The 26,204-nt window shown below is 40.1% G+C and overlaps 1 protein-coding gene across 5 annotated transcripts in view; it reads left to right on the top strand.

Moving 5' to 3' along the window:
- Nucleotides 1-26,204, top strand: part of LOC127369479 (partitioning defective 3 homolog) — a 333,391-nt gene that overhangs the window by 109,630 nt on the left and 197,557 nt on the right. For all 5 annotated transcript variants that reach the window (XM_051410908.1, XM_051410907.1, XM_051410906.1 and 2 more), the window contains exons 4-5: nucleotides 19,032-19,216; nucleotides 22,481-22,618. In XM_051410908.1, coding sequence (XP_051266868.1) covers nucleotides 19,032-19,216; nucleotides 22,481-22,618 — 323 coding nt within the window. The remainder of the gene's footprint in view (nucleotides 1-19,031; nucleotides 19,217-22,480; nucleotides 22,619-26,204) is intronic.

Here is a 26,204-nt window from a genome sequence, read left to right as displayed (position 1 = left end):
TTTTTTTTCCCTTTTTAAGATCTCCATCTCAGATTTAAGGTTTAGGAAGACAACTGCCACCCCATCGTGGGCTCTCCCAGTGGGTTTGGGTGACTTCCAAAGGCAGTGATTGCCAATTATAGATAAACTACTAGGTTTAGGTTTGGAACCACATGCAGCTACGTCTGATAGCAAGCCCTGATACTTATCATTTTCATCTGCCGTCTCTAACTCTCTCTGGTCCAGAACTACCTCTTCAATCTCTCACTTCAGCGGTAAGCAGGTGATGCAGTGTGATCTTTGGGCTTAGCTATCGGAAGAATCACAGAGTTGATAACGGTGGCAGTGTGCATCTGCTGATTTGTCTTGTCTGATGGTTAACCCATCTCACGTCGGCTCTGTCTGCCTTCTTCTCCCTTTACCTTTCAGTATGTTCTTAGAATCTTGTCATAACTTTGTTATCACAATTGTAGCCTTAACTTATCATAAGTGGTACAAGGCCCAGGACTATATTGTTGTATAGGTATTGATTGAAATATATAGCTGTTTTTCAAAAAATCTGACTTTATTTGTTTTTTATCTTTGTGCAGTTTAATTGTCACAATGCCATAGTAGAATCCCTGCTAGATTTGTTGGTAGCCTTGAAGAGTTACTCTGTTTTAAGTAACAGGGCCTTGACCCTGTGCTGGTCTCTGCACATTTACCTCCTGTGGGGGGCCCCAAGGCAAACATTTGCATTGCCCATTGACCTCCCACCTGTCATTGTCTGGGTATTGTGTATGTACCCTGATGCTTGACGTTTTTTTGTGCATTAATCACGTTGTTGTAATTTGGTTAAACACAACTTTAGGCAGGATATAAACTAAAATAATACAGATCTCAAACTGGATTGTGACAAAGGTGGTGCTTGAAGCTCTGTGCTGCTAGTCTTTCTTGAGAGGTAACCTGTACAAGACAGGTTCACAAAATTAAATAATGAGTGAACCTTTTTGGGCAACTTTGGGTCCATGGCTGTTGGACTACAAAAACAAAATGGCAGAGCATAATGATTATAAGAAACACCATCCTTTCCTCCCTGAGTTTTATCAAATCCAAGCAATGGAATTGCCAAAGAAGAGGCCACAATTTCTCAACTGGTGAGCTCAAATTTTCTCTTTGCTTCTTATTTTTTCTCTCTTTATATCTGACTTGAGAAAGAGTGTGATGACACAGACTTTTTAGGGCTCTCTGTTTCTACTTTCTTCTCTGCAGTGCCATGACACTATCCATTGTCATGATACACTTCTCACCTCTCAGCAAACAAGATCTTAAGATTTATTTAGCTCAGGTCCACATGAGTTACATGTTTTAGTTTCACTGATGTACCTCCATGTGTTATGTTATGTATGTCCATATGCTATGTAAGCAAAGTACTGTTCAAATGGACGTATCAGTATGAATTTACAATATTCTTGGTAAGTAATCACAATATTTTGCCAGTGTAAGGATATAGAAGAGAGGATGGATGTGTTTATGTCATGGTGGCCCTTCACAGATCTACTCAGCCCTTCTTCAACAACGATCCACAACCACTCCAGCTGTGCATCACACCTCTCAAAGTAGCTTCAAAGTTGAGTAGACACTCAGCAGTGAGGATGTTGGGATAGCAAGCTCATCATTAGCACACTGAAAGCACTTTTAAACCCAGCGGTCCTCGTGAGACTATGAACTGCCTGCCTCTACCTAAGTTAGTGGAGAGGCTATTAGTTATGTCAACTCTTAATCATACTCACGCTTGTAGAGGGGGAGAGAGGGAGAGAGGGAGTGCCCAGGGTGGGTATTTGAACTGCTGAGGAGTGGGTGTTCGGTTCACAGTCACTAGGAATATTAGTCATAAAAACACTCATACTGTCATAATATCATCCAGGGCTTCTTATAGCTAATTATTGCAGCGGCCGGCACTGTCTAATGGTGGAGACAGTGTTTTGGTAATGAAGTGTGAAGTGCTTGGAGTGGTAAAAGTCTCCACTCAGCACTGCTGGGAATGTACTACCAGTACTGTTCCTATTATTACTTCTGCCAGGATTCCAATAAAGCCATAGCTAGACAGCTGAATCATGTGGAGTTGTGTGTGCTTGTGTGTGTGTGTGAGAGAGTGTGTGTTTGTTAGTTTGTTGACTGCTTTATTACTTCCTGTGCTGGGCTGAGATCAGGCCTGCAGGTCACTTGTGTCACACTTAAAGCAACACAGGAGCAGTGAGGTCTTGATTGGGAAACAAAGTCATTAACGCTTTCTGACATGCAGAAATAGACTCAAATGGTGGCTGGCCATAACCCCCGAGACAGGGAGCATGGGAAGGGAGCCAGAGTTTGTTTGCACTGACTCTGGTGTCATCTCACTACCAAAGACACTCAGCAGAAAGACATTTAACAAACTTATGTGTCTGCCTGTCACTATCTGACATATGGCATCCTGTCCACTTCTGATTTCTCAGAGAGCTCTTAATGTGCAGTTTGTTTATTCATTATGTAAATGATTACCTATTTGTGTAGTGTTAAGATAAATCATTTTCACAATGGCACTGAGTGATAGTCATGGGGATGAGACTTTGCAGAGACAGGAAGTGTTAGCAGAAAGAGACAGACATAGTCATCTGACCTTTCCTTGTCTTGTTTTTTTAGTCAGAGATGAAGAAAGAGTACATGCTCATAGTATTTTTTCCTTACTTAGTGACCACTAAAAATATCACAAAGCACGTCTGTTGCCAAGTTACAAACAGAACCTTCAAATTTGAAAAATAATTGAATAAACCACATCAGAGCTTGAGGTCTTCAGTAGTTGTCCCATGTGTCATTAATGAACAAATTGATTTACTCTCTGTCTGTTTCTCTGTCTCAAAGGCTGAGTTTGAAGAGTTGCTAATTCACTGCAGCCTTACAAAGAATCATTAAACTAATTACACTTATATTTCTCTCCCTTTTCACTTCACCAAATTCGTATGCATGCTTTTTTTAGTATCCCTCAATCTGAAGAAGGACAACAACCAAGAGAAACTTACATTTAGTTTCAATTTCACCTTATTGGCTTAATTTCACCTTATTTATCACCCCCCCCACACACACACACACACCAAAAAACCCAGAGTGCAAATCAGTACTTCCACTAATATGTGTGGTGAACTTGTAAAGTATTTCTTTACTAAAACAAAAATGTGGAACATTCAAACAAAGAGCGTAATTAGGACAAAGGGAAAAATTGTTTATCTAAGAACACATCACTGAACACTTACAATGATTATACTTCATTATAATTATCATAATTACTCATGATTTCCTGTCTATTCAAATTAGAAATGTTTCAGTGGATTGATTTAACTATAAATATACAGTGATGCTAAAGCAAAAAGGGTTTCCAACTCAAAAATCATCTTTATGTCTCTCTTCCTCTCTGTCTCTCTCATTAGTCAGTGAGAGCCTCTGTGGTTCATTTACACTTTGTAAGACATGTCAAAAGAGGGTCAAACTGGCCAAGGGCAATGCCTCCTGGTCTCTCCACGATAAGTCCACAAAGGGCTGGGGTGTTTAGCATCTCTTTGTCTCCAGGCTCTTCATCCCAGTGGACCTGCAAATAACGCCTCAACTCCTCCACCCACTTCATTAGTCCCTTTGTAAGAGGCCCCCACCCTCTCTTGCCCCTACACCGGTCTGTTTCATTGTCTTCCAGAGGGAGGTCACCTGTGAAGTTTGTCTGCCTCAAAGCACATGTGAGGGAAGCACTCAGGGGCATGTGCAGGCACAGACAGGTGTTTATTCGCACATGCTAATGCATACCTGCATACAACATGAGGGCATTGTGAATGCATGCAGAAAGTACAGGTTGTTTTCATTGTTATTATTGGTTCATGTGTTCGCAAGTAACGCCCACAAATACCCAAATGGAAATGGTCTGTCCTAACAAGTAATACAGACTCCTATCCAGACATGAAATGTGACTCTTTTACTAACTTTTTTAAAGGATAACTCCCTTTGTCAGTTTGTAGCAACAAATCATTTCCCAAATATCAAGAATCAGGGACTTGCTTCAAGAAAATTATTGAAATAAGCTGATTTACACTGGTATTAGTGGAAACTAAAGAGGAAGATTTTTGCTGCACACTCCAACACAGAATTACTCACAAAGACACACACAATGCACTAAAACCCATAGAGTTAGTAAGGCAGTGTTCATTAATAAAGACTAAACTGGTCCTAGCATGCTTATGAGAGAGAGAGAGAGAGAGAGAGAGAGAGAGAGAGAGAGAGAGAGAGAGAGAGAGATGCTTCCTCTTGGCCGCTGCTACAGAAAGTCTTTCACTCCCCTCCTCCCCCTGCTCCTGTTTTTCATCAGATCCACAAAGATACTATCCATCCCAAAGTGCTGTGGAAATCCCAGAACACTCCCATACCACATTCCCATCTTCCCACATACACGATCACTTTCAGAGTACTTACTTTGGCTCACAATCACAGCTTTGATCAAAGCAAAACATTTTCGCATACTCTGCCTGATTTATTGTTTTTTCTCATGGAATGGTTTCTGCCAGCCATTTGCACATTAAGGGCAAATTAATTTGACAATCTGCAGTGACTACCCGGCAGACTTCCTTTATGCTACCCATGCAAATGTTTAGAAACCACATGTTTGTATATTGGACTGAAGTTCTGGGTCTGGAATGTTTGGATATGAGGAAAAAGCTGCTCCCTGTCTTTTGGCATAGATTTGCACTATAAATTATTAATATGTGTTGAGATGCTTTCATTTGCCCGAAGGAAGCAGCAGAAACACATGAATGATGCAGATTTTTGTTTTTGTCATGGCATCACAATTGTATTACCAGTAATAATACTTTATTGATCTCAATAAGGAAAGTCTTCTTTTAATTTCCACCCTGTACACAGACTTGTCAGCATTTGGTCAGCAACAGGGAAATGCACTGGATCTGGTTTGGTATTTACTGACTTATTCTAGCAGATCAGATGCAGGTTTACAAGAGGGGTTGAATTTCATACCCACTTCCCAAAAGCCTGCTGGCTCTAATTGTGTTTGTCATGTGGAATTTAGTCAAGTAGCAGAGATCAAACTCTAACTAGCTTACTCATTGTATCTCCCTGGTGAGGCCTGGGAACAATGTCAGGGGGTAGAGCATTTGACTGCAGATCAGGAGGTCCCCAATTGTGCTCTCTCATTTTAGGGCAGGGTGATGATGTGATCCACTTCAAATGGAGACTGGGTTCAAGCTGACAAGCAACTGAGCAACTTGATTGAGGTGTTGGCACGCAGAAAGGTCCTTGATACAAACACCAGTTGCATTGTTTTATCTTAAGCCTACCTTCTTCTTTGTACCTTGAAGCTGACATCAGTACTGCCATGTTGCCAACAGCTCCAATACTGTAAGGGATGTGATAAAGTGGATTTGTGGTCTTCGTTTAGAAAGATTTGTGTGAAGAAAGGTCCTTAATCTCCAATGGATTTTCAAAGTATACCACAAGCAAACAACTCTTTCAGTTCTGTTCTTATTTCCACTTCTCCCAATTTATTCACGACTAATTTGAAACACGTAATACTTTTAGTAGAAAACTCAGTGCTGTATGGATTAAGTTTTTTATTAACACAACGAAGAAATGTTCTTAATTAACATATCTGGCAAGTTGCCAAAAACCCATACTGATACTGAATATATCAGTAAATTATTCACTGACAACATGTTTATTTTGTTTCCTCCAAAATATTGGATCTTGCAGTACAGTATCCATCGCCACTACAGCATTTACCTTAATTGCAGTTCTGTTTAGGCTCTTGCAGAACTTGGTTAAGGTAAGGGAAAGATCATGGTCTTGGTATACAGAAATAAGTCCAAAGTGCACAAGACACGACAATTAATTAAAATTTAATCAAATTCACAGTCTTTCACTTACCTTAACTAATTGTTTGTATTGCCTAAACCAAACTACTCAAGGTATTCATTCAAGAGTTCCATTTCAAGATTCTGCACTTTGTACCCTCATCCATAGCGACCACCTCCCTATAACTTAATTCAAAAAACATATACATGTACAAATTCTACAGAAATTCTCGGTTCTAGGTCGCCTCTTATACCTCTCTTCATTCATTTTGTTTTACTTTACTCACTTTCTTTCAGCAACTCCTGAGAGGCCATGAGAAAAAACATGATTGATCCCCCTCCCTGTGGCCACAGTATCTGACCAATAAAACAAGTACTAAGCCCACTATTAGTTTACATGTAAAGGAATGACTGCTTGCATCAGATATCCCTAAACTTTCAGTGTTACACTCAACAAACCCAGGTCAAGGTGGTGTTTCAAGATTAATAAAAAGCCCAAAGGACCAGAACCGAACCTGAAATAATAGTTAGCAAACTTTCAACTTTTAACTGCAGAGGAAGAATCTCTGACCAAAAAAGTTTATGCTTTTCAGCACATGATCGGGGCTTTATTACTTCCAGTGCTGTGCAATTTCTGAAAAGTTACTTTCATATTTCATCATTCTATATACCTTTAGTGTAGGGTCAAGTTGTGCCATTGCCGTGAGCAATTGAAACTTTGGACTTCAGTTGAAACCTCTCACTGCTTCCATCCACAACAGCAAGAAACTCTGGAAACTTAAGCCATACTTGCACTGAAAGACCATCACCCTTCCTGTTTTGAAATATGAAGTAATCTCTTTTTGGTGCCATGACACAATCCAGCTAATTCTCTCTGAAATCCAGCCTAGTGGTTTATGATGTAAAATGCAGTGTAGAGTGACTGTAGTGAGGATTTACTGATGTTTAAGTGCCACACGTAGCACTATTCTCAGACACCCTATGAATCTCATATAGTTCCCCAAAACAACCACTTGTCTCAGCATTATTTTGGGGGATACTGTCATTGTCTCCATACACACTATGCTACCTTGTTGCCCAATTACATGAGTTATTCCTACCAAGGGCGCTTTACATACCTACTCAGAAAAAAGTTAGATTTTCTACACCCATGCTTCTCTCTCATCATCCCCTGCCTTGAATCTCAATGAAAACCTCATGTGCTTTTATAATACTGCGTGACAGATCAGAGTGATGCATATCCAAAACATGGAGGCTGCACATCACAATACCATCTGTTTCTTAGAATCTTGTATTCACTTTTTCTAAAACAATCCTATTAATAAAAATGAATCCCATAGTGCAGAGCAGTGCTGAGTTCTTTTCCTCTGTTTTTGCCTTTGTCGCTCTGCTCTGCATTATGGAAAGAACGCCCCTCTGATAAGCTTTGACTTGTTGCATGTAAACTACTCTGACCTCATACGTGCTGTTCTGATCAGAAATGGATTTATGTGTGTGTGAGCTGTTTTGAGATTAGCATATGTACTCAGTGGTGGCTCCCAGCAGGCAGCTTTTAACCAGAAATGTCTCCGTCCATTGAACAACACAGGCCTCCCACACCGGTGCCCATATCACTCCTCTTGCAGCACTCCTCTCATCTCACACACCAAATAACTTTCTGTTTTTCCCAATAAATCATCAAGGGCCCAGAAAAAGTTGGAGTCTGGTGGAAGTTTGCATTTGTCATCTTCGCTGAAAAGAGCGAGTGAGAATGTTTTTGTTCAGAGCAGAGGAAGACGTTGTACTCGTGGCTGAAATGTTTGCGATATGGATTTTGTGTACGTGCTGTCTGGAAACTGCAGTGGAATGAGCTCCATGCCTCAGATGCTGTCGGACCTGCCAGGCACTGAAATTCATTCACTCACTCATCAGCCTCCAGTTTCCGCTCACACATTGGCTGTGACAATTAAATCTGTGACAGTTTAGGCTCATTTAGAGATAGAAGAAGCAAACTCAGTGTGCCATAAAGGGATCCAGCAGCTTTTCTGCAAAGACACGGTTGCTGATTGTAAAAAATCTAGTATAGTAGCTGATATAAGCTGTTCTCAATAATGATCTTGTCTCCATATCACTTGTGTAGTAATATCTCATAATTACTATAATTTTTAGAAACTGATGTTTACATGTGACATGTTCCACCTGTAATGTATGGGATTATATCAACTTGCTGTATGAGCACAAGTTCTCACATTTATATGTTAAGGAAGCCTCAACTGATTTAATACATCAAACCCTGTTTAAAGGTGTTGGATAGTACTACTGCAGATGATAAAAACTTGTATAAAGCTTTTTTGGCTCCACAGAGAGCTGCATGAAATCTAAAAATACAGATGAACTGTTGGTGTCAAGTTGCATTGTGGGTAATGTTGGCGCCAGGTTTTGACATGGTAGAAGAATGTGTGGAGCAATAAATACGATATCTCTTCAGCTGAATCCTTGATCTTCTTTCTTTGAACCTCTTTTAATGCATTCTATACACACACAGATCAGAAATGTTCTTAATACTTAATAAGTGTATAAAATAAGTGCAAGAATACTACAGCTCAAGGCCAATACACAGTTTTGTAATGCAGCTAATGATGAACAACATGTTGTAACGTGTCTGTTGTGGTCAGTGTTCTACGGAAGCCCTAAAGGGCCATGCATTCATACATTTTATTTCCTCCGTTTTCCCGTGATAACGAGTTAATTTTCTCGAGATCTCGAGATAATGAAACTTTGTTTTCCCAAGATAATGATATAATTAATTCGAGATCTCAAGGTAACGACTGTGATATGATAACTGTGGTCAAGCCAGCCGTTACTCCGATCTCCATGGTCAAATCAGCCGCACTTAAATTTACAGCATATTCACTTCCGGTTTTCAAAATAAAGGTATTAAGAACAGTAAGCTATGATTAATAATTCACATCGAACCTACATTTAAAATAAAATATGTTACATTAAAGTGTTTCATGCGCCCATGATGAATAAAAAACATACTTAATATCAAGCATTTCTACTGCACCAATGTGAAGAAATGCCAAAACACAACAATACCATATTTGTACCTCCAAGTGGCATCTTTTCGCATATTTGAGGTACATTAAAAACATATTGCTCAACAATTCCTGGCTATGGATGGTATATCTGACTTCTACACATATAAGAATACAAGTATACTTAATATCAAGCATTTTAACTGCACCAATTTGGAGAAATTCAACATTAAAATTCCATACTTGTACCTGCTTTTACTGTACCTCAAATATGCGAAAAGATGCTACTTGGAGGTACAAATATGGAACTTTTGTTTTGGCATTTCTTCACATTGGTGCAGTAGAAATGTTTGATATTAAGTATGTTTTTTATTCATCATGGGCGCATGAAACACTTTAATGTAACATATTTTATTTTAAATGTAGGTTCGAGTTATAGCTTACTGTTCTTAATACCTTTATTTTGAAAACTGGAAGTGAATACGCTGTAAATTTAAGTGCGGCTGATTTGACCACAGAGATCAGAGTAACGGCTGGCTTGACCGCAGTTATCATATCACAGTCATTATCTCGAGATCTCAAATTAATTAACTCATTATCATGGGAAAATGGAGGAAATAAAATGTATGAATGCATGGCCCTTTAGGGCTTCCGTAGTGTTCTGTGTTTACCCTCAAAACTTTTTATTTTATCTTGGTACAAAAACCTCTTAAAAATACAAAGTGACACTCAGGAGCACCAGTGGGAGCCATATTAATAATTGTTTTAGGGTGTCTGAGTAGCTTTTTAGAGCAGAGTGAGGTAGGTTTTATTGCAGCTTTTACAGGCTGACACCCCTGAAGCTGACTAAAGTAATCTCCCACACTGAACTCACATTTCAGGGGTGAGAAGCGGTTTGGGTTAGGAGAAGTCTTTATCCATCTCAGCAGTGTCAGGTTTTTGATATTTACTGTAGAAGTCAAAATTTGTTTGGCCAACCAAACTGAATCCTAAAATGTATCTGGTAGCTCTGGCTGTGCCTCTAGCTTCTACCACTCCTGGCTGGCTCATGACATTTTCAGAGCGGTGTTTTTAATCATGAGCGACTTGGCCACATATCAGGCTGAGTGAGATTTATGGCCCCTTTTCTCTGAGAGCCTGTACCTCCGGACCGGCCCTAATGGAGAAACACACAAAATGGTGTTTACATGGAAGGTGCTGCTGCGGACCTGTTTCTGGGCCCACTGAGGGTTGTTTCGTTTGCTGATTAACAACTCCCCGGAGGCCTCGGTGTGAAGGGGAGTCTCCATGAGTCTGGGTTAAGTCGAGATAGAGTTGGGGTGTTGTAATGGAGCTGCTGATCCAATTTTGTAATACGATTTGTACTAGATTGTTTTATTTGGGGGAATTTAAGGCATAAGAAAGTAACAAACTGAGAAAAATTGAAAAAAGACAATTGCAAAAGACAGAAATGGGAAAAAATTAGGAACTGTCAATATGTATACACCGCAAGGAATTTATTCTGAATTTAAACCAGGAGTGAAGCTGAACATTTCCAAATCTTTTTGGACAGGATAAACACCCCTGGCCCTCAGATCAAGCATGATCAGCTGACCCCAAATATTCATGAATTGTTCAACAGCCAGGATAAATGAGATACTTTAGAATCATGCACACATGAAAGCATGAACATGCTCATTTAAATGTTTGCTCAAATTCACATGTGTGCAAACGCAAACACATATGCATGCATACACACTAGTTGTATTGCTCTCTGGGTTCTCAGTGTGAGTAGAGCCTCGACCTAGATGAGTCAGGTTTGATTTGGGGAGTGAACTCCACTCCTCCCGTCCTCTCTGAGATCTTCATTGTCTGGGGAAACAGTCTAGGAGCAGTGTGCGGGCACACACACACATACACACATTTGTGTTATTGTTGTTGAAGTGTCTAGGTGTCTGCTGCTGGAGGCCTCATCTCTGAGGACTTGAGGAAGGCTGACATCCTCTCCTCTTTCTCTCAAGTAAATAGTCTGTATTGTCTTTCTGTCAGGAGAAAAGAATCAGTCTCTGTCTCACTCTATTTCTTGTTCAAAATAAAAACAGGATGGTTGACTCAGGAACCCCGTGGGAATACAGCTCTCCTGTGTTTGACTCACAGACTGTAATGGGACATTATATCCAACACCAACGAATATGACTGACATATAAAGTTTGTCATTGAGGAGGAGACAGATCCTGAACGAGTAGAACTTCCTGGGTACATGTTTACATTCTTATTTAATGGTAAAATAATCCATTATAACATTACATATAGCATAGTATTATAAAACATAAATATTAAGGATTTTAGGATTAGGGATTTTCAAAAAGAATGTTATAGATTGAAACGCAACATCTATTCCATTGTACAACCCTTTAGCTTAACACTCCATCTCAAATAAGGCTGAAGAGGATGGAAGAGATGACTATAACTGCAGAAACTCTTCTTACTCGTCTTCAATGGCTTAGTCTTCTACAGTTGATTTAGAAAAGATGACCCTGATATATAGTTGTGGCACAGAGATGTATCAGTTGTATCAACCAAAAGAGGTGGAGAATCAGTCAAGAGGTATTTTAGGTCAGTTTGTGAGAGGAAGCTGCTGTGTGAAGAACTTCACCGTAGAACCTGTAAACAGATTTGATTTCTCTCCAAACCAGCTGAGTGATGCACTGATAAACAGAAAGCTGACAAACTAGCAACATGATTGAATTTTTTATAACCTAAACACAATGATTCATGAACTTTTTTATTTTGTTTGCCAAGACAGATTTGTAGCATTTTAATATGGTTTGCTAATGCTTGCCTATTGACTGATTTGGTCTTTTAGGTTTGGGTGTAGAATGAAAATGAAAGAGGGCGGCTGCCAGTCATAAAAATACAGTATGCTTACATTTCCTACTGAGGATTTACTCAAAATGAGGACATAAAAATGTTAAAATCAATTTGTATGTACATGTGCACGGAGGCAGACACACACACACACACACACACACACACAAACAATGTATAGGCAGTTGGGCACTTAGCTGTAAAGCCAAGTAGGCTTTTTGTTTTCATAACTGCCCGTTTGCTTTAAAGTGCTTTTCCATTCATTCATCTATTGGATTTTATCTTCCGGTCTTGGTAAAGGTCAACCGTTGATGTTTATTCAAAGTTTGTCTCGTCTCTCTCTCTGACATTACATCAGATTAGAGTTTGCTAAACACTTCACAGAAGCAGTGGTGTTCTCGACTCCGTTTGGCCTTCGGTTGACCAACGTCCTATTTAAGTCTTCTACATATTTCATCTCTTCCTCCACAGTCCTCATTCCCACCACCCCAGAACTGTATTCCTTCCCCCAAAAGTGGAACTTTTTGTCCCCCTGTGGAGGATTCAGGTCAGGGTGTATTCAGTGGAAATCCCCCTCGCTGCACACAAGGGACATCAATATGTAGTCAGTGGTTGGAGAAGAGAGTAAAATGGCTCAGTGCCATAATTTATTCAGACATTGAACTGGCCCAGGCTTGAAGTATTCAAAGTAGCCCAGGAAAAAAATAGCTTTTAGACATTTCATGAAGCCATGGTCGCTTGGCATTTATATTTAAATCAGTTCGATGTGAAAGCATGGACTCGGAGTACGCCAGGGCCAGAGGGCCACAAGGGAAAATACCAAGTTCACAGAGCAGACAGCCTTCATCCCTGGCCGGCTGACAGTGCCTATATTCTAACTGTACTGCACACATTTTTATTTGAATACAAGTAAAGACCTAACTTTATTTATTCTATAACCTCTAACCCAAATCTTACTGTACAAGATCCCACCTTGGATACATTATAGCATGTTATTATGACATTCATTACACTGCAGGAGTTATGTTGTAATGTATTAGTGTACCTACTTTTTCTAAACCCACCTCTCATATTTTGATTAAAGAGCAAATCCATCCCGAGGCATGTAGGAAAACAAATTGCTGTTGCACTGCTCTTTGTGTCCTATACGGTCCCCAATTAGTGATGTCACCAATCATTGACAGAAATGGAATATATTATTCATTGGTATGTTTTCATTAGTGTATAATCAACTGGAAATTAGAATGTGTTTCCGTTACCTTAGAATAAGCCTTATTTATCTACAGAAGGAGCGTCCGCCATGTTGAACCCCATGTTTCTACTGTAGCCCAGGACAGACAAGCCCAACACTGGCTGTAGATAGGGAGGTAGGAAGGAATAGGAAGGTGAGCTGAGGGTGTTGCAATCAGCAACTACACTGCTAGATGCTATTACATCTTACACAATGGTCCTTTAAGTGGAAAACAAAACTTCAGTTTCTCTGAAAATGCCAGTTACTGTACTGTAACAATGTGAATGCTCTAAAACAATCCCTTGAAGAAGTGAGGAGTGGCAGAATGAGTGAGGTAATTTGGTCACTGTAAGGACAGAAATACGGACAAACGATACACAGTCAATCTATAGTGTGTCCTCTCTGTAACCTTATCAGTATGCTGAGGCATTCTCTCCATTACCTTGAGTTGGCAGCCAGTCGGGAGGAAGGGCTACTCCCTCCTCTCCAGGTATAGTAAGGACCCTTCCTCTTTACTTCATGCCATTTCAGTGATTGGAAACTTCCACGGCCAATACATTAGAGTTGACCCCCGTCTCTTTCACCACTAAGTTGGAAGTTGATTTTGCTGTGTTATGAGAGCCACTTGTACTGCAGGTTGGGGTTGTTTATGACCAACTAGAGAGATGGCTATGTAAAAGGTGTGTCATTTTTTAAGGGTGTCTTTATGTGATGTGAGTTTATCACTGAAAATGTTTTTGACATTTGTATACCTTGCAACTTCTTTTGAACTGTAGAAAAGGCTGACAGTAGGTTGGCTGTGTAGATTCATCTCAAACAGCCAGCTTAAAATGGTATACAACACTCACTGGCATCCTGTTCATCCCTGTGGCTTCCTCACTTTTAACATAAGGTGGTCAGTGTTAACATGTTAAGCATGTCACTTGACTTAGCTCAGTAGGGAAATGTCACTTTTCATTATAACAGTGTCTATAGCCACAAATACACTAGAACACAAAAACATAAAGAAGACCTCAAAAGCCTCTAAAGGCTGTCTGAGTGGGTGTCCTCAAACACGTCCTCATTCATAAAGATAAATAACATCTTGTCATCTTGTCTGAGTAAAATGATGGTGTTTCCTAATATTTTGTCTGACAAGGCACTTGAGACAGACATTATTTAAAGTGTACTTGACAATAGAAGACTGATGTTATCTCCAGTAAACACAACATGAATCCTCTCTACTCCTGGTTGACCAACACATGGAGGGTGTTCAATCTAACAGGGACTTGCACTCTTTAAACCTGTTCTGATTGGTCATATCTGTTCAGGGCTAATTGATTATTTTTGGATGTTTTTCTAATACTAGTTGTAAAACCTGATGTGGTCTGGCTTTGGAAGGCGATTCCCTTGCGGAATGTCAGAACTTAAGAAAACATATCAATGAAAACTGAAGTATACTCACAACAGTGAGCTCACTAAACCTCTCTATAGCTAGTTGATATTCTTGCAACCCAAGTCATATATGGATTTGTTCTTTGTGACAGTGAAGAGGGCTCATGCTGACGGTTATAACTGAAGCAAGCATGACTAATTATAAACAGTGAAACGTCCTTCACAATACTTCATATTCAATAGTGAGTCCCACATAGTTGTCATTTATGGCTTTATTTTCATGATGGCTCATATCAGTGCTTTTTGCCAGTGTTACACACACACTGTTGGTTGTAACTGAAGTCCCGCCACCCCTACTAAAAATGTATTACCTCCCATTTCAAACTGTGCTGCAGTTTCCTCTAAATAGTAAAAATCAGCATGTGCACATACAAGATTCTTCAATCTAACACTAAATTACTTTAATATTGACTTTTGTGCCGTGTATAAACTTTTATCCATGGTGATTCATACAAACTAATATATTTCTCCTCCAAACAAGGTGAGTGTGAAAGATAAATAAAGGACAAAGCAATACGAGGTAATAGCCCCTGGAGAGTCTGACCTCTCCCTGTGGTGAATTGTGGTGTGTGCATCTCTATGACCCTGTGCCCTGGCCATAATCCCTCACTACAGGGGCTGGATTAGGGTCTCGTTTTATTAGCCACCCTCCCCCCAGTGGTCTCGCTCCTTCTTCAGCCTGGATCGATGGCTGGCTTGGTCTGAAGTGGCGGCGCTGGTTATTAAACGTGGGACCAACCAAACCCTTCGGACTGCCGGGATAATCCCATCACAAATTAAGTAGAGGAAAATTGGTCAGGGAGAACGGGGAGGGGAGAGAATTTTCATATTGTGACCTTCCAAACAGAGTACAAATAAACAAGCACACACCGACCAGCTCTCTTATTTATCATATGTTAATCTGTAAGGATTTGTAAACATGATGAATCAGCATTTTAAAAGAGAAGCCTCACTAAATGGGAATATGCCATACCTGTCTGTGTTTAGATGCCAGTAGCATCGTAAAACAGCCAGACATCATTAGCTGATGCGTAAGCATAAATTCACAGTACAAAGAGAGTCGAAAGACTTGCTGACACAAAGTCAGTCCTTTATATATTTCACTCATGCATATCTAAAACTGGGAGGCTGTGTAAACTGGAAGAGAAAGCATGATCAGCAACACTCATTGGCACACAGAATGACCTAATCTAGTGTATTATAAATGTAATATTAAATCACATGTTCTAGATCATATCATGTATCAACACGTGATGTCATATCACATATCTTAATGAAATTCTCAAATTCAGCTGCAGGCTCTCCTAACTGTCTTTATCTACAGCATTTAATTAAATTCAGTTATTTGGTGTGAATGTTGAGTATGCATGGTTTCCAAATGATACAAATAAATGATTAATAATGGACATTTTAGTTTGTTAGCATCTGGAAAGAGTCATGTCGCATAAAGCATGATCAATGTTGTCATGGTTTCAAAAGACCCTGATAAATGTCTAGTAAGAGCTGAGCCTTGAGGTATTCTGGGAAATACACCAAGGCTTTTAATCAACATCAAGTGTCTTGTAATTCCATGTCCACACACACAGATACATAAAAAGCAAATACTTATTTAAAAGTCTTAAATAAAAAAGCCTCATTCTGAGGAAAAAAATATGGAGATGTAATGTGAAGTTTCAGATTTTTTTCCAAGCATCTGTATTTTTTAATCCCTTACTTTAATCCCTGTTTTCCCTCTAAATCCCCCCCCCCATCTCTGTAGCTCTCACTCTCACTCCCTGTCTTTCTGTATTTTTGTCATGTAGCATAATACTAGACATTAATTACCCCCGCCGTCTGAGGTGAATGCCATTAGAGCCCTGAACTGGACATGAACCAGCCGTTACCAAGAGGGGGCAAAGTCTATTAAATGCCATTATTGAATCTTCAACCTGATTTAAGAGTAAATGCACAATGACTGGCCATGTGGCTGCTAGCTGTGGTTCTTTACTCAATTCCCAACCTCCTCTGAGGAAGCCTACAGACAACGGTCTAAATAACTGAAACACATTTGTAACAGAGGACAGAATATATTAAAAGCTGCTGGTAAGTTTTGTTGACATGTCTATGTCCGCAGAGTGGTTGGGTAAGGGTGAAGATCAAACTTTTAACAGAGTGTTAGGAAAGCTACTTTGATAGTGTGGTTTTACAAGCTACTTGCTACTGCTTGAGAACCTGACTCGCATTAAGGATTCCCCTCATGAGAAATAGAGTTTTATTAACTCAGGTTACTTGCTGAGAAAGTTCCCTGAAGTTTCCAGATGTCATCATATAGTAATTTGCATATGAAGTCCCCTGTTCATAGTGGAAAGAAAGGGGCTGTGCTTTGGGACATACTGTGACAACAGATCTTTTTGACTAAAAAAGGATAATGGTGCAAATGTTTCATTGACATCAACCATACTGGGAGCTTTGGAAGTAAGACTGCAACATTGTCAAACCCAGAAGGAAAGTCTAGTAAATGTAAATGTATGTCCAGCAGTTGAAAAAAGTATGTCCAAATATGTTGAAAGTAATAAGTAAGTCAGCATCACTGACCAGAGGACATCAGTGTAAGGTTCTATCATGCAGAAAGCTGGCCTGCTGTAATGTCCTGACTGGATTGCTGAGTGCTGTCCTGGGCCCAACCCTATCCCTGAAACTGCCAGTTTTGGAAGGCACAGATACAAATAAGTGATGTCCTGCTGATGTGGGCTTCAGATCAGAAAATGCTTCCATGTGTTGCTCCAGAGGCCATGGACTAACAATGTATTGAACAATGTAATTTGAAGGACTCAAGGTCGAGGTTACTTATTTATACCCAAGGGTAGATTTGGTTTGTAGTAAAAGAGGAGGCATTCCTATAAAAACAACAAAATAGACAATAGAGAGCAATAACTGAAGATAGTTGTTATCACCAGACAGGAATTTCGATATTAGTCGATTTTTTAAAAAATGATTGAAAACATATACAGCAACCTTCATTTTAATTGGAAGCACTGTCCTGCTACAAGTCAGGTTTATGTGTATAGCCCTTAATGACATCATAGTTCAAACTAAGGAAAAATAAACGTTGAAAATTCCAGCAATCACATACTACAGGTTGGGGATTTTCAGTGGGTGAGTGAGAATAAACCTCAATTCCTACATAAACCAACCTTGCAAGCAAAGGGTTAGTGAAGAAAACGATAGTTCAGTGCCATAGAGCCCTGACCATAATCGGGAGACCACAGAATCAGGTAGGGGAGGATTAAATAGTGAGAGTAGGATTGAAATAAATTGTAAGGAAGCAGAGAGGTAGATGGGATGTTTTATTATGTGAGCATATTAGAGGCAAGAACAGGTGAAGGACATGGGAGAAGGGATATGAGCCACTGAGGTCAAGAGAGATGCTTCTTGAAAAGATTAATGTTTGACAGAATATGGAAAGCAAGAGTGTGGTTTCTCTGTCTGGAGGATAAAGGCACCGGCAAACACATGTTTACCTCCCCTTTATTTTTGGGATTCAGTCAAATAATTATTGCTGTCTCCGAGCCTTCTTCCCTGCAGGCGGTCACAAGAAACACTTACAGTAGCATTCAAAACTCTCCAGTCTTGTCACAGTATTAAATACGCACGAGTTGCGGCACAGCGTAAGCCGTGATTAAAATGCGTCGCTTTCACCACTAAGACATGTCTCTGGTGTATCAGATGGAAGCTTAGCACCGGCATATGCTCGCTGAAATGATCCGCCAATGGATGACAGGTGGTTACCCAACTATTTGCATAATTATGGGTGTAACATGCAGGCTGCTAGAACGTCGTAAACAAATCCATATGGCCTTTTGGGAATATCCAGATGATTCACACCACAGCTCACGGATATACTTACCGCCTTCCCTGTGTAACAGACATGAGTAGGATTTCTCACTGAAGGTTTTAACTGGAGTGTGAAATGTGGAGCAGCTTCATTCCCTCTAGTTGTTCTGGCACCTCTGATCAAATATGAGAACTTTATACAAAGTTTTAGCTGTAGATTGGTCAATGTGGCAGCTGTAACATGGGCCAGTGTTTCCTGTGCAGTTTCTTGTATGTGTTTGATGGCTGGGGTAATTTTGGTTTCAATCCCGGGAAACTTTCCAGTATCAGCTTGCAGTGTGTAAGAATGACCTTTATCTTGCGAGTCAGATGATGATATATGAGCAGTTTTGCCGCAATTATGATAGTAATTGTTATTTTTAGGGTGGCTAGTCTGACCAAGGGGTTGGATCATTTTTTACATACATACAAGTTTTTTATAGCTGCCTGGGTAATTTTCCAGCTAAAATTACACTTACAGTATATTTCTTTCACTATAGCAGAGCTCAAGCCAAGCCAAACCTCTCACAGTTGAGTTGTACAATGTTTCCTTTTGGGCTCAATAGACTTTATGGAAACAACACTATAATCACCACTTCCCATGATTCAGCTCATGTGCAGTGCAGTCAGCACAGTGGCCCCAGAAACGTGCCACTGTTGGAACACTGAGGGAGAAAGTGATCATCTCAATATGTGGATAAAACAGCAAGTTTGATGTTGCTGTAACCTGCTGTGTCCCCTGTTTTTCACCCTTTTCCCTTCTTATTCTTTTCTTTCCACCCTCTGTTCACTCCACTTTCCCCTCCACAGATATGCCTCTCCATGTCCGTCGCAGCAGTGATCCCTCCCTGGCTGACCTTCCTCCGGGCGAAGTCCCGGTGGGTCCAGAGGAACCGTCCAGAAAGAATCCAACTCGCTGGTCCACAACTGCTGGCTTTCAGAAGCACAGCCATAAACCAAATACAAGCGCAGGCACCGGCAGCCTGGAACGAAAGGTAACAGAGATACTTTGGTAACTTCTGTGTTAACTCTGACTTTTTACTGCTATCAAGAGGAATACCTCACAAATACTATGATAAACCATTTCTCTCATAAAGGTTGATGTGCATCTGAAGAGACTAAAAAAACAGAACTTAAAAAAAGGTCGGCATTGCATTAGTTCTGTTACACCACTGTCAAGTACTGACTCAAAAAGCATCTTGCCCAGAAGTTATTTTCTGCAGTGCTGCAGATGTACTGGAGCTGCATCAATTATAATGTCAGATATGTGCTATGAAATCTTTCAACCTCCAGCAGTCTCTCTGTTTAACTTCCTTACTTCTTTCTTCCCTCATTTTCATTCCTTCTCTCCTCTGCACCCCAAATCAAAGAAATAACCGTGAGATATGAAACCTGTGCTGCCCTGCTTGCAGATATCCAGCAGTGGCATAGATAGTCTTTATCTGAAACTAGTTCCCTCTGATAACACCCCTTCTTGTCTTCCAAAAAGACGAGCAGAGATTCTTAAACACTTTCCCTTTGTTCAAATTCACCTTTTCTGGGGCTTTTTAAGCCACTGATTATAAATCTTAAAAAAAACGTAGCTCAGGTACATCCTCCCTGTGGCTTTCAAATGAGAAGGGAAGCCAATTAACTTCTCAAAATGGCTGCCCCCACGTGGTGCTGACAGACCTTTACTTCTTGCTGAGAAAGAGATATGTTTCCAATGAAACAGGGAGGTTAAAAAAAGGGAGATGATTGAGTGGTTGGAACGTGACACGGCAAACCCCCATGTGATTAGTGTGTCTGGAAGCTGTGTCTGATAATCCTATTTAAAGACACTTTAGTTGTCAGAGCCTCAACAATGTAACAGCACACCCCCAAGCCCAGGGGGCGGAGGAAAAAAGTTTGAGGTGATGGCAGGATGACTTCTTTTCTGGCCCATGTTATATGAATATGTTAAAATGTTTGTTAAAGTGTGAAAAATATAAAAGCAACAGAACAGGAGTTTCAGTAGGTCAAATTCTGCAATTTGGTCCTTTTGCTCTGCCCTGTGGCATCCACTTGTGTGTCCGCTCTACAGGTTATTAATGCTGCTTTGCTCTGTGGGTTAAGTAGGGTTTGGGTTTCAGAATTAACATAAAACATTTAACTTTAAATCATTAACAATGATTGCACTATAGTATAGCATAAACAACAAAAACACTGATTCCCTCTTTGAATGGATTACAACAGCTTTAACAGAGTTGCATAAATTTAAACATCCTTAATAATGTTTGGTTGATATCAGAGTGAATGCGACAACAGAAATGGTATTCACATTATGGCTAAAATAAATTTAGCACATTGTACAGATTTTGCAAATAAAGCCTGACTGAATGCAGTGTTCAAGTGTCCCATTTAGTTCTTGACTCCCATCTGTGGCAGGTGATCAGTTACGTGAATTAGATCCATTTAAGTCATCTTCCTGTCACTGGCGACTGGTTTGAAAAGTAATGAGCTAACATTGGGAGGCTGTCATGTTTTTTTTCCAGCTCGTCCAGTTTTTGACAGGGCCATTAGATTTTTCAATAAAAATGGAGTTTTAGTCTTCATAATCCTCAATCTCTCTTTTTCATACATCCATCTGTCATATATTCCCTGTCAGTCCAAGATAAAGTCTATTTTTATGCAGTCAACAACAGATGTTGAATGTATTAGTCAGCATTGACTTTGATATATTTATGTCTTGGAGCAAACATTGTTCTCAGAGGGAGCCATACATCAGTGATTAGCATTGCCAAAAGAGCATATGGATGCAAGCCATACACTATAGTGTCTCCCCATTGTCTGGGATAATTTCCTTTATATACTGCAGTCAGCCATGTTCTGTTCAATTCCCTGTGAGTCCAGTTATGGCTGACTAAGGCTCAGTTCTGCTAAGTCTCCACAATATAAGGCAACGGGAGTCCTCAGTCATCAGCTAGCACTGTAAACTCATCACGTTTCCCAATGACTTTACAATACCTCATACTCTGGGTTCTCCACGCTTAGCACAGTCAACTAAAGGAATCAGGCCGTGGATATGGTCCCGCTGATTTACTGCTACCTCTCTGATATCTGGGTTACTCTGCCTTTTACGACCTGATGTGTCGTAAAAGTTTGTGGAGAGAGGTCCATTGTCGTGCCGTGTTCCATGGCTGGGACAGAGGCCATGATGGCTATCAGTGGCCGTCTCAGTAGAGCCCACGTGTCCAGCTGAGTTTTACAGTCCTGTCTGCAGGGCTTCCTTAGGCCCCGTCACGCCACATTCAAATGCACATATGGCTTATTATAGCTGGCAGGGGATAGGACTCTCTCTCCTGCTCTGCTCTGTTTTTTTGCATTGTTTGCTGCTATTCTTTTACTCACAGAACATAACATGTTTTCTTTTGCCTTTTTTCACCTTTTCGGCTGCCTGTCATTCTGCCCCTCAGTCTGCAACAAGCCTCTTGGGATTTTTTTCTTTTTTAACTTTTGTCTGTGTTCTTTTGTTGTGTGATGTCTCATTAAAGAAATCCAAACTTTTGTTTCTGTCTGTCTTGCTCTTTAGCTGTAAGTTGGTAACTCATCAGACCTTTAATCATTCTCATTTGGTTTGTCTGTCTTTGTGAATCATTGTCTCCTCTGTGATTAGTAATATACATTTGCTTTCATTTTCATTCAAATAGCTTCAGCCACCATGACCTTCAATCGCCAGGATTACAGTGCCAAGGCTACCATGTCTGGAATGTAATCTAGTGTGCTTGTGTGCATTTTTGTGCTCCTGGCTATTATAATAAGTCTGCTGGTGTTTGACATTACCTTGGCAGGAGCATTTCAGAGGGTGCTTTTTGTGGAATGGAAAAGCTCAGCTGTGGCTGTCTTATTATAAGAGGCCTCTTATTAGCAGCTCAGGTTTAGCTGTGGGGAAGGGTTAGGGGTGAGGGTGGAATGGAGTGAGACTTGAATGAAGAACTCAGTATTGGTGTGTGGGACAAATCCAAGATAAACTAACCAACTTCCATCACAAAATGTCTGTCATCTAGCTGCTATAGATAACACCAACCCACAAAACTGCCCATTTAAAAGCCAAAAATATGAAGGATGGATCAGTCTTTGAAATTGTTTGTTGATGAAGGATTTTAGATAGCTGATTTTGCTCCTACTCATTTCTTTGCGGCAGCAGTGGTATGATCAGTGCAAGTAAACCTCTTCTTCTGATAGTAGCTTCTGTGTCATGCAGTGCTGTTAATCTCTACACCACTTCTGTTCCTTTGCAGGGTAGAGGAGGGCATGCCTATCGGAGTCTTCCTCGTGATGCGAGTGGCTGGACCACTCAGTTCCAGAGAGAGATGACTCGATCTTCCCTCAGCGCCAACCATCCAATGGTGGACCGATGGCTTGACCGGCAAGAACAGGTATGGAGTTGGATTTGATATAAAAAAATCAGAGAAAAAAGAGACAAAGAAAAGAGAAAAAGAACACTGAGATTAGTTTGCTACTCTGTAATGGAGAGTTGGGGTCTTGGAAAAAATTGATCGATGCATCCCTATTGATAATGCCACACTATTTCTGGCAAGTATTATTATCTGCGTACAAGAATAGTTTACATACCCACTTGGCAGCCCCGTTGCCCTAATAATACATCCATCTGAGTGACAGTAACATGTAACATATGCCATTTGGTTGAGACATTAATCCAGAGCACCTTAAAGTAGCATGAGTAGTGAGTAGAGTTTGTGCCTGATCCATGTCTATGTGTTTCACACTATGCTGCACCGTGTCCTAATCCATCATATCCTGCCATAGTGTTACAGCAATGGTAAGCACAGCAGTGACAGATAACAGAGTAGTGATTACAGCCACAGTTTGTGCTCACTGCTCAAACTAACTTGAAACAGAAACACTGACTGACATCAGACTTCATAATTCTATGTAGCAATACTTTTCATAAAGTAACAGCGTACACTGTTAGTCATTGCAGGCTCGTCTCCTCACTTCACACCTCCTCGCTCTGTCTGCACTTTGTGATTGTCTCACTCTGCAACTGGTCCCTCTACTCCTCAGCCTGTCAGAGGAGAGAAAAAATGTTCCCTTTAAAAGTTATTAAGAGTGACAGAAGCTCTCTGCGGGAAGAGCAGACATGACCTTGGGAGGTGTCGGACGCACTGAGCTCCTTGTGAAGAGGACTTCTCCCTGTTTGTCTGCCAGTCTCTGCCCGTCACTACTTCAGCTACCTGCTTTGACCTATGAAGGATGTGTTTAATCGATCCCTCCTTCATGTTAAAGAATGAGAAATAGCAAAGAAAGGGTGTGAAACACTGAGATATGGAAAAAAGAATAGAGTAAAGTGGATACACAAGTAATTGAGGGTAAGAGTCAGAATAAAAAACATTTGATTGACATCTTGCCAAACACGTTGCTTTTAGCTTATTTCACAAACATCTTTGTGTTGTATTCCATTCAGCTTGCCAGGAGCCTCACCTGAATGTCTTGACTGTTGTTATGTGGGTTTCTCGGTGCTCCGCCTGCCTTCATCTTTCTGTCTCATTGAAAATCAACCTGGCCAGGGTTGTGTATTATTGTTATAGAGGCTATCGTTCTTTGAGGAAGTACTTTAATTCTTAGGTGTTTTCTTACAGTATTTGTTTCTGTCCAGACAGTCTGTCAAGAGAAAGCCATCCAATGAAAAAGGAGCTATTTTAGTGCAGTGTGTGTTTTTGCATGTGAAGCTATTGCAGTATTGCTCTAATAGGATATCTCCAAACTTTTTTAGGGCTGTCTGACACTAACCTTGTCCTACCTTTCATCTGGGTCCCATATACACTGTTCACACATCAGCTATATCCGGATAATGACATCTGATCCACATCTGACACAAATACATTTATAATAACAATAATAATCTTAATATGCAAATTAACTGCACATTTACTCTGTACTGTACAAGTACAATTTTGAGATACTACTTTACTTGAGTAGTTTCATTTCATGCTACTTTATACTTCTGCTCCACTACAATTCAGTGGGAGATATTGTATTTTTTATTCCACTACATTTGTTTGACAGCTCCTTTCCAGATTTAGATTTTAAATTAAAGAAATAAAAACAAAACTCACTTATACATATTTCCATTATCGTTAAGGATTTTAAAGGAATTACTGGCCCAATTTCCATGACACTCGATGGGGTGGGTGTAGCATGGACCAAGGAAGGACCCATTAAAATTTGGAACAGAATCATCGGGCGTATACAGAAATTATTTTTCCCTTTCCTATGGCAAAATTGGCAAATTTTGTCAAGCATGTGCTAACCTGTCAAGATTAAGGTGAAGGGTATTCAGATTTGCATGTTCTAGAAGACTGGACGGTTGGTCTTGGCAGAGGTGGGCACTCTCAATGTCTTTCTAGTTGAGTATTTTTTTTTAATCCATTGATTTGTCTAAGAAACACAAAAAAATGTATATCACAATTTCACAATCCACTGTGATGTTCATAACCCAGTAGGGGTGTAATGGTATTTGTATTCGTCACAAACCGTCACGGTACAGGCGTCACGGTTCGGTGCATGCAGTCATATGACGAATACGTCTGAGTGAGTTAAAAAAAAAAGTTGAGTCCTCTCTTTAATCCAGGTGGCGGTAATGAGCCTAAAAGCTGATGTGTTTATAAGTATAGTTATTATGTAATAATAAAGAAAATGATAAATCTGTAATTGTTCAGTTGAAGTTTAAAATAATTTAAAAATGTAGCTTTGTAAACATACCTGTAGCTTCATGCTGCTTGATGAGGCCCTGTCTGCCTCAACATTTTGCTCATTTTATTTGATTGTAACTATCAGTTTTATTAAAACTGTAATTTTAATATTCATAATTAGTTGAACTAGCTGCAGCGGGAAAGATTTAAGTAGCTTAAAGAAGACACAAACATTGACATGAATTTGTTCAAAAATTAAAAACCCCAGAAATCCCAAATCCAAGATTACTGTCCAGGTTGATACTCATAAATAAATATCTCATAAAATATGAGATTATTATTTCAGAGCGGGAGTCGTACCAACATCAGTATGTAAACATTTAATGAATAACAGCAGAGTGCCACAGCGCGAGTTTAAACATGCAGTGGTTAATTCATGGTGCTACCTGCTACCTGTAATCTGACAGCTGTATGACTAAGATGATTCACAAAACACAAATCCACTCATTAGAGGTGACACAGTGTAGGTTTCAAAGAGGCACCTTGTCGCCCAGTTGTTTCTTTCCTTGACTCACTGTATCTCAGTCTTGATCGGCGCCTTTCCCTCCCACACATGACTGTTTGATATTTTGTCTTCTTTGTCTGTTTGATGGGCGTGCAGCACAGCAGCACTGAATTGCAAGATAAAAATACACAGCGTGGGTTAATTAAAAAGAATTGTGATCAGTGCTAAAACGCTGGTGGAGATAATGAGTGTACACACACACACCCACGCCAAGGTTTTAGGAAAATCACACTAATTAGCAGTTGTTTGTTTATCATGGATTATTTATCTCCTGTACTTTATTGTTCTGCTTTATGAGTAAAGATAAAAGAGAAAACAAAGAAAACTAAGAAAGGCCATCACACTCATTTCTGTCTGTTCACTGAAACAACTCTTTACTTTGTGTACGTATATGTGTGTGGGTGTTTGCGTCATCCTTTCTTAACTTTATGCACACTCCTCCCTGAATCACACTGCACCTTTCATCGTCTTCTAACATCAAATCTTTTTCTTTGATGGCTGATGTATGTGAAGCAGCTCCGTTGTGCTCGGCACTATTTGGTACACTCTTAAAGTGCTTCACTTCACCATTTATATTTAAGCAGGCCTCCCAGCCCCTGCTATAAATTAGGTATGTGAAGTCAGGTCGACTAAAACGACACATTGACTTCTACGCTTAAAATACCAAAGAGGTTCCGGGGAAGTTGGACGACGACACCATTAACTGTACAATCTGCGATTCTGTCGTCACCGCCAGAACCCAGA

This window comes from Dicentrarchus labrax, unplaced genomic scaffold, assembly GCF_905237075.1.
Source record: "Dicentrarchus labrax unplaced genomic scaffold, dlabrax2021, whole genome shotgun sequence".
Taxonomy (NCBI): domain Eukaryota; kingdom Metazoa; phylum Chordata; class Actinopteri; family Moronidae; genus Dicentrarchus; species Dicentrarchus labrax.
This window is presented reverse-complemented; position numbering and strand designations above follow the sequence as displayed.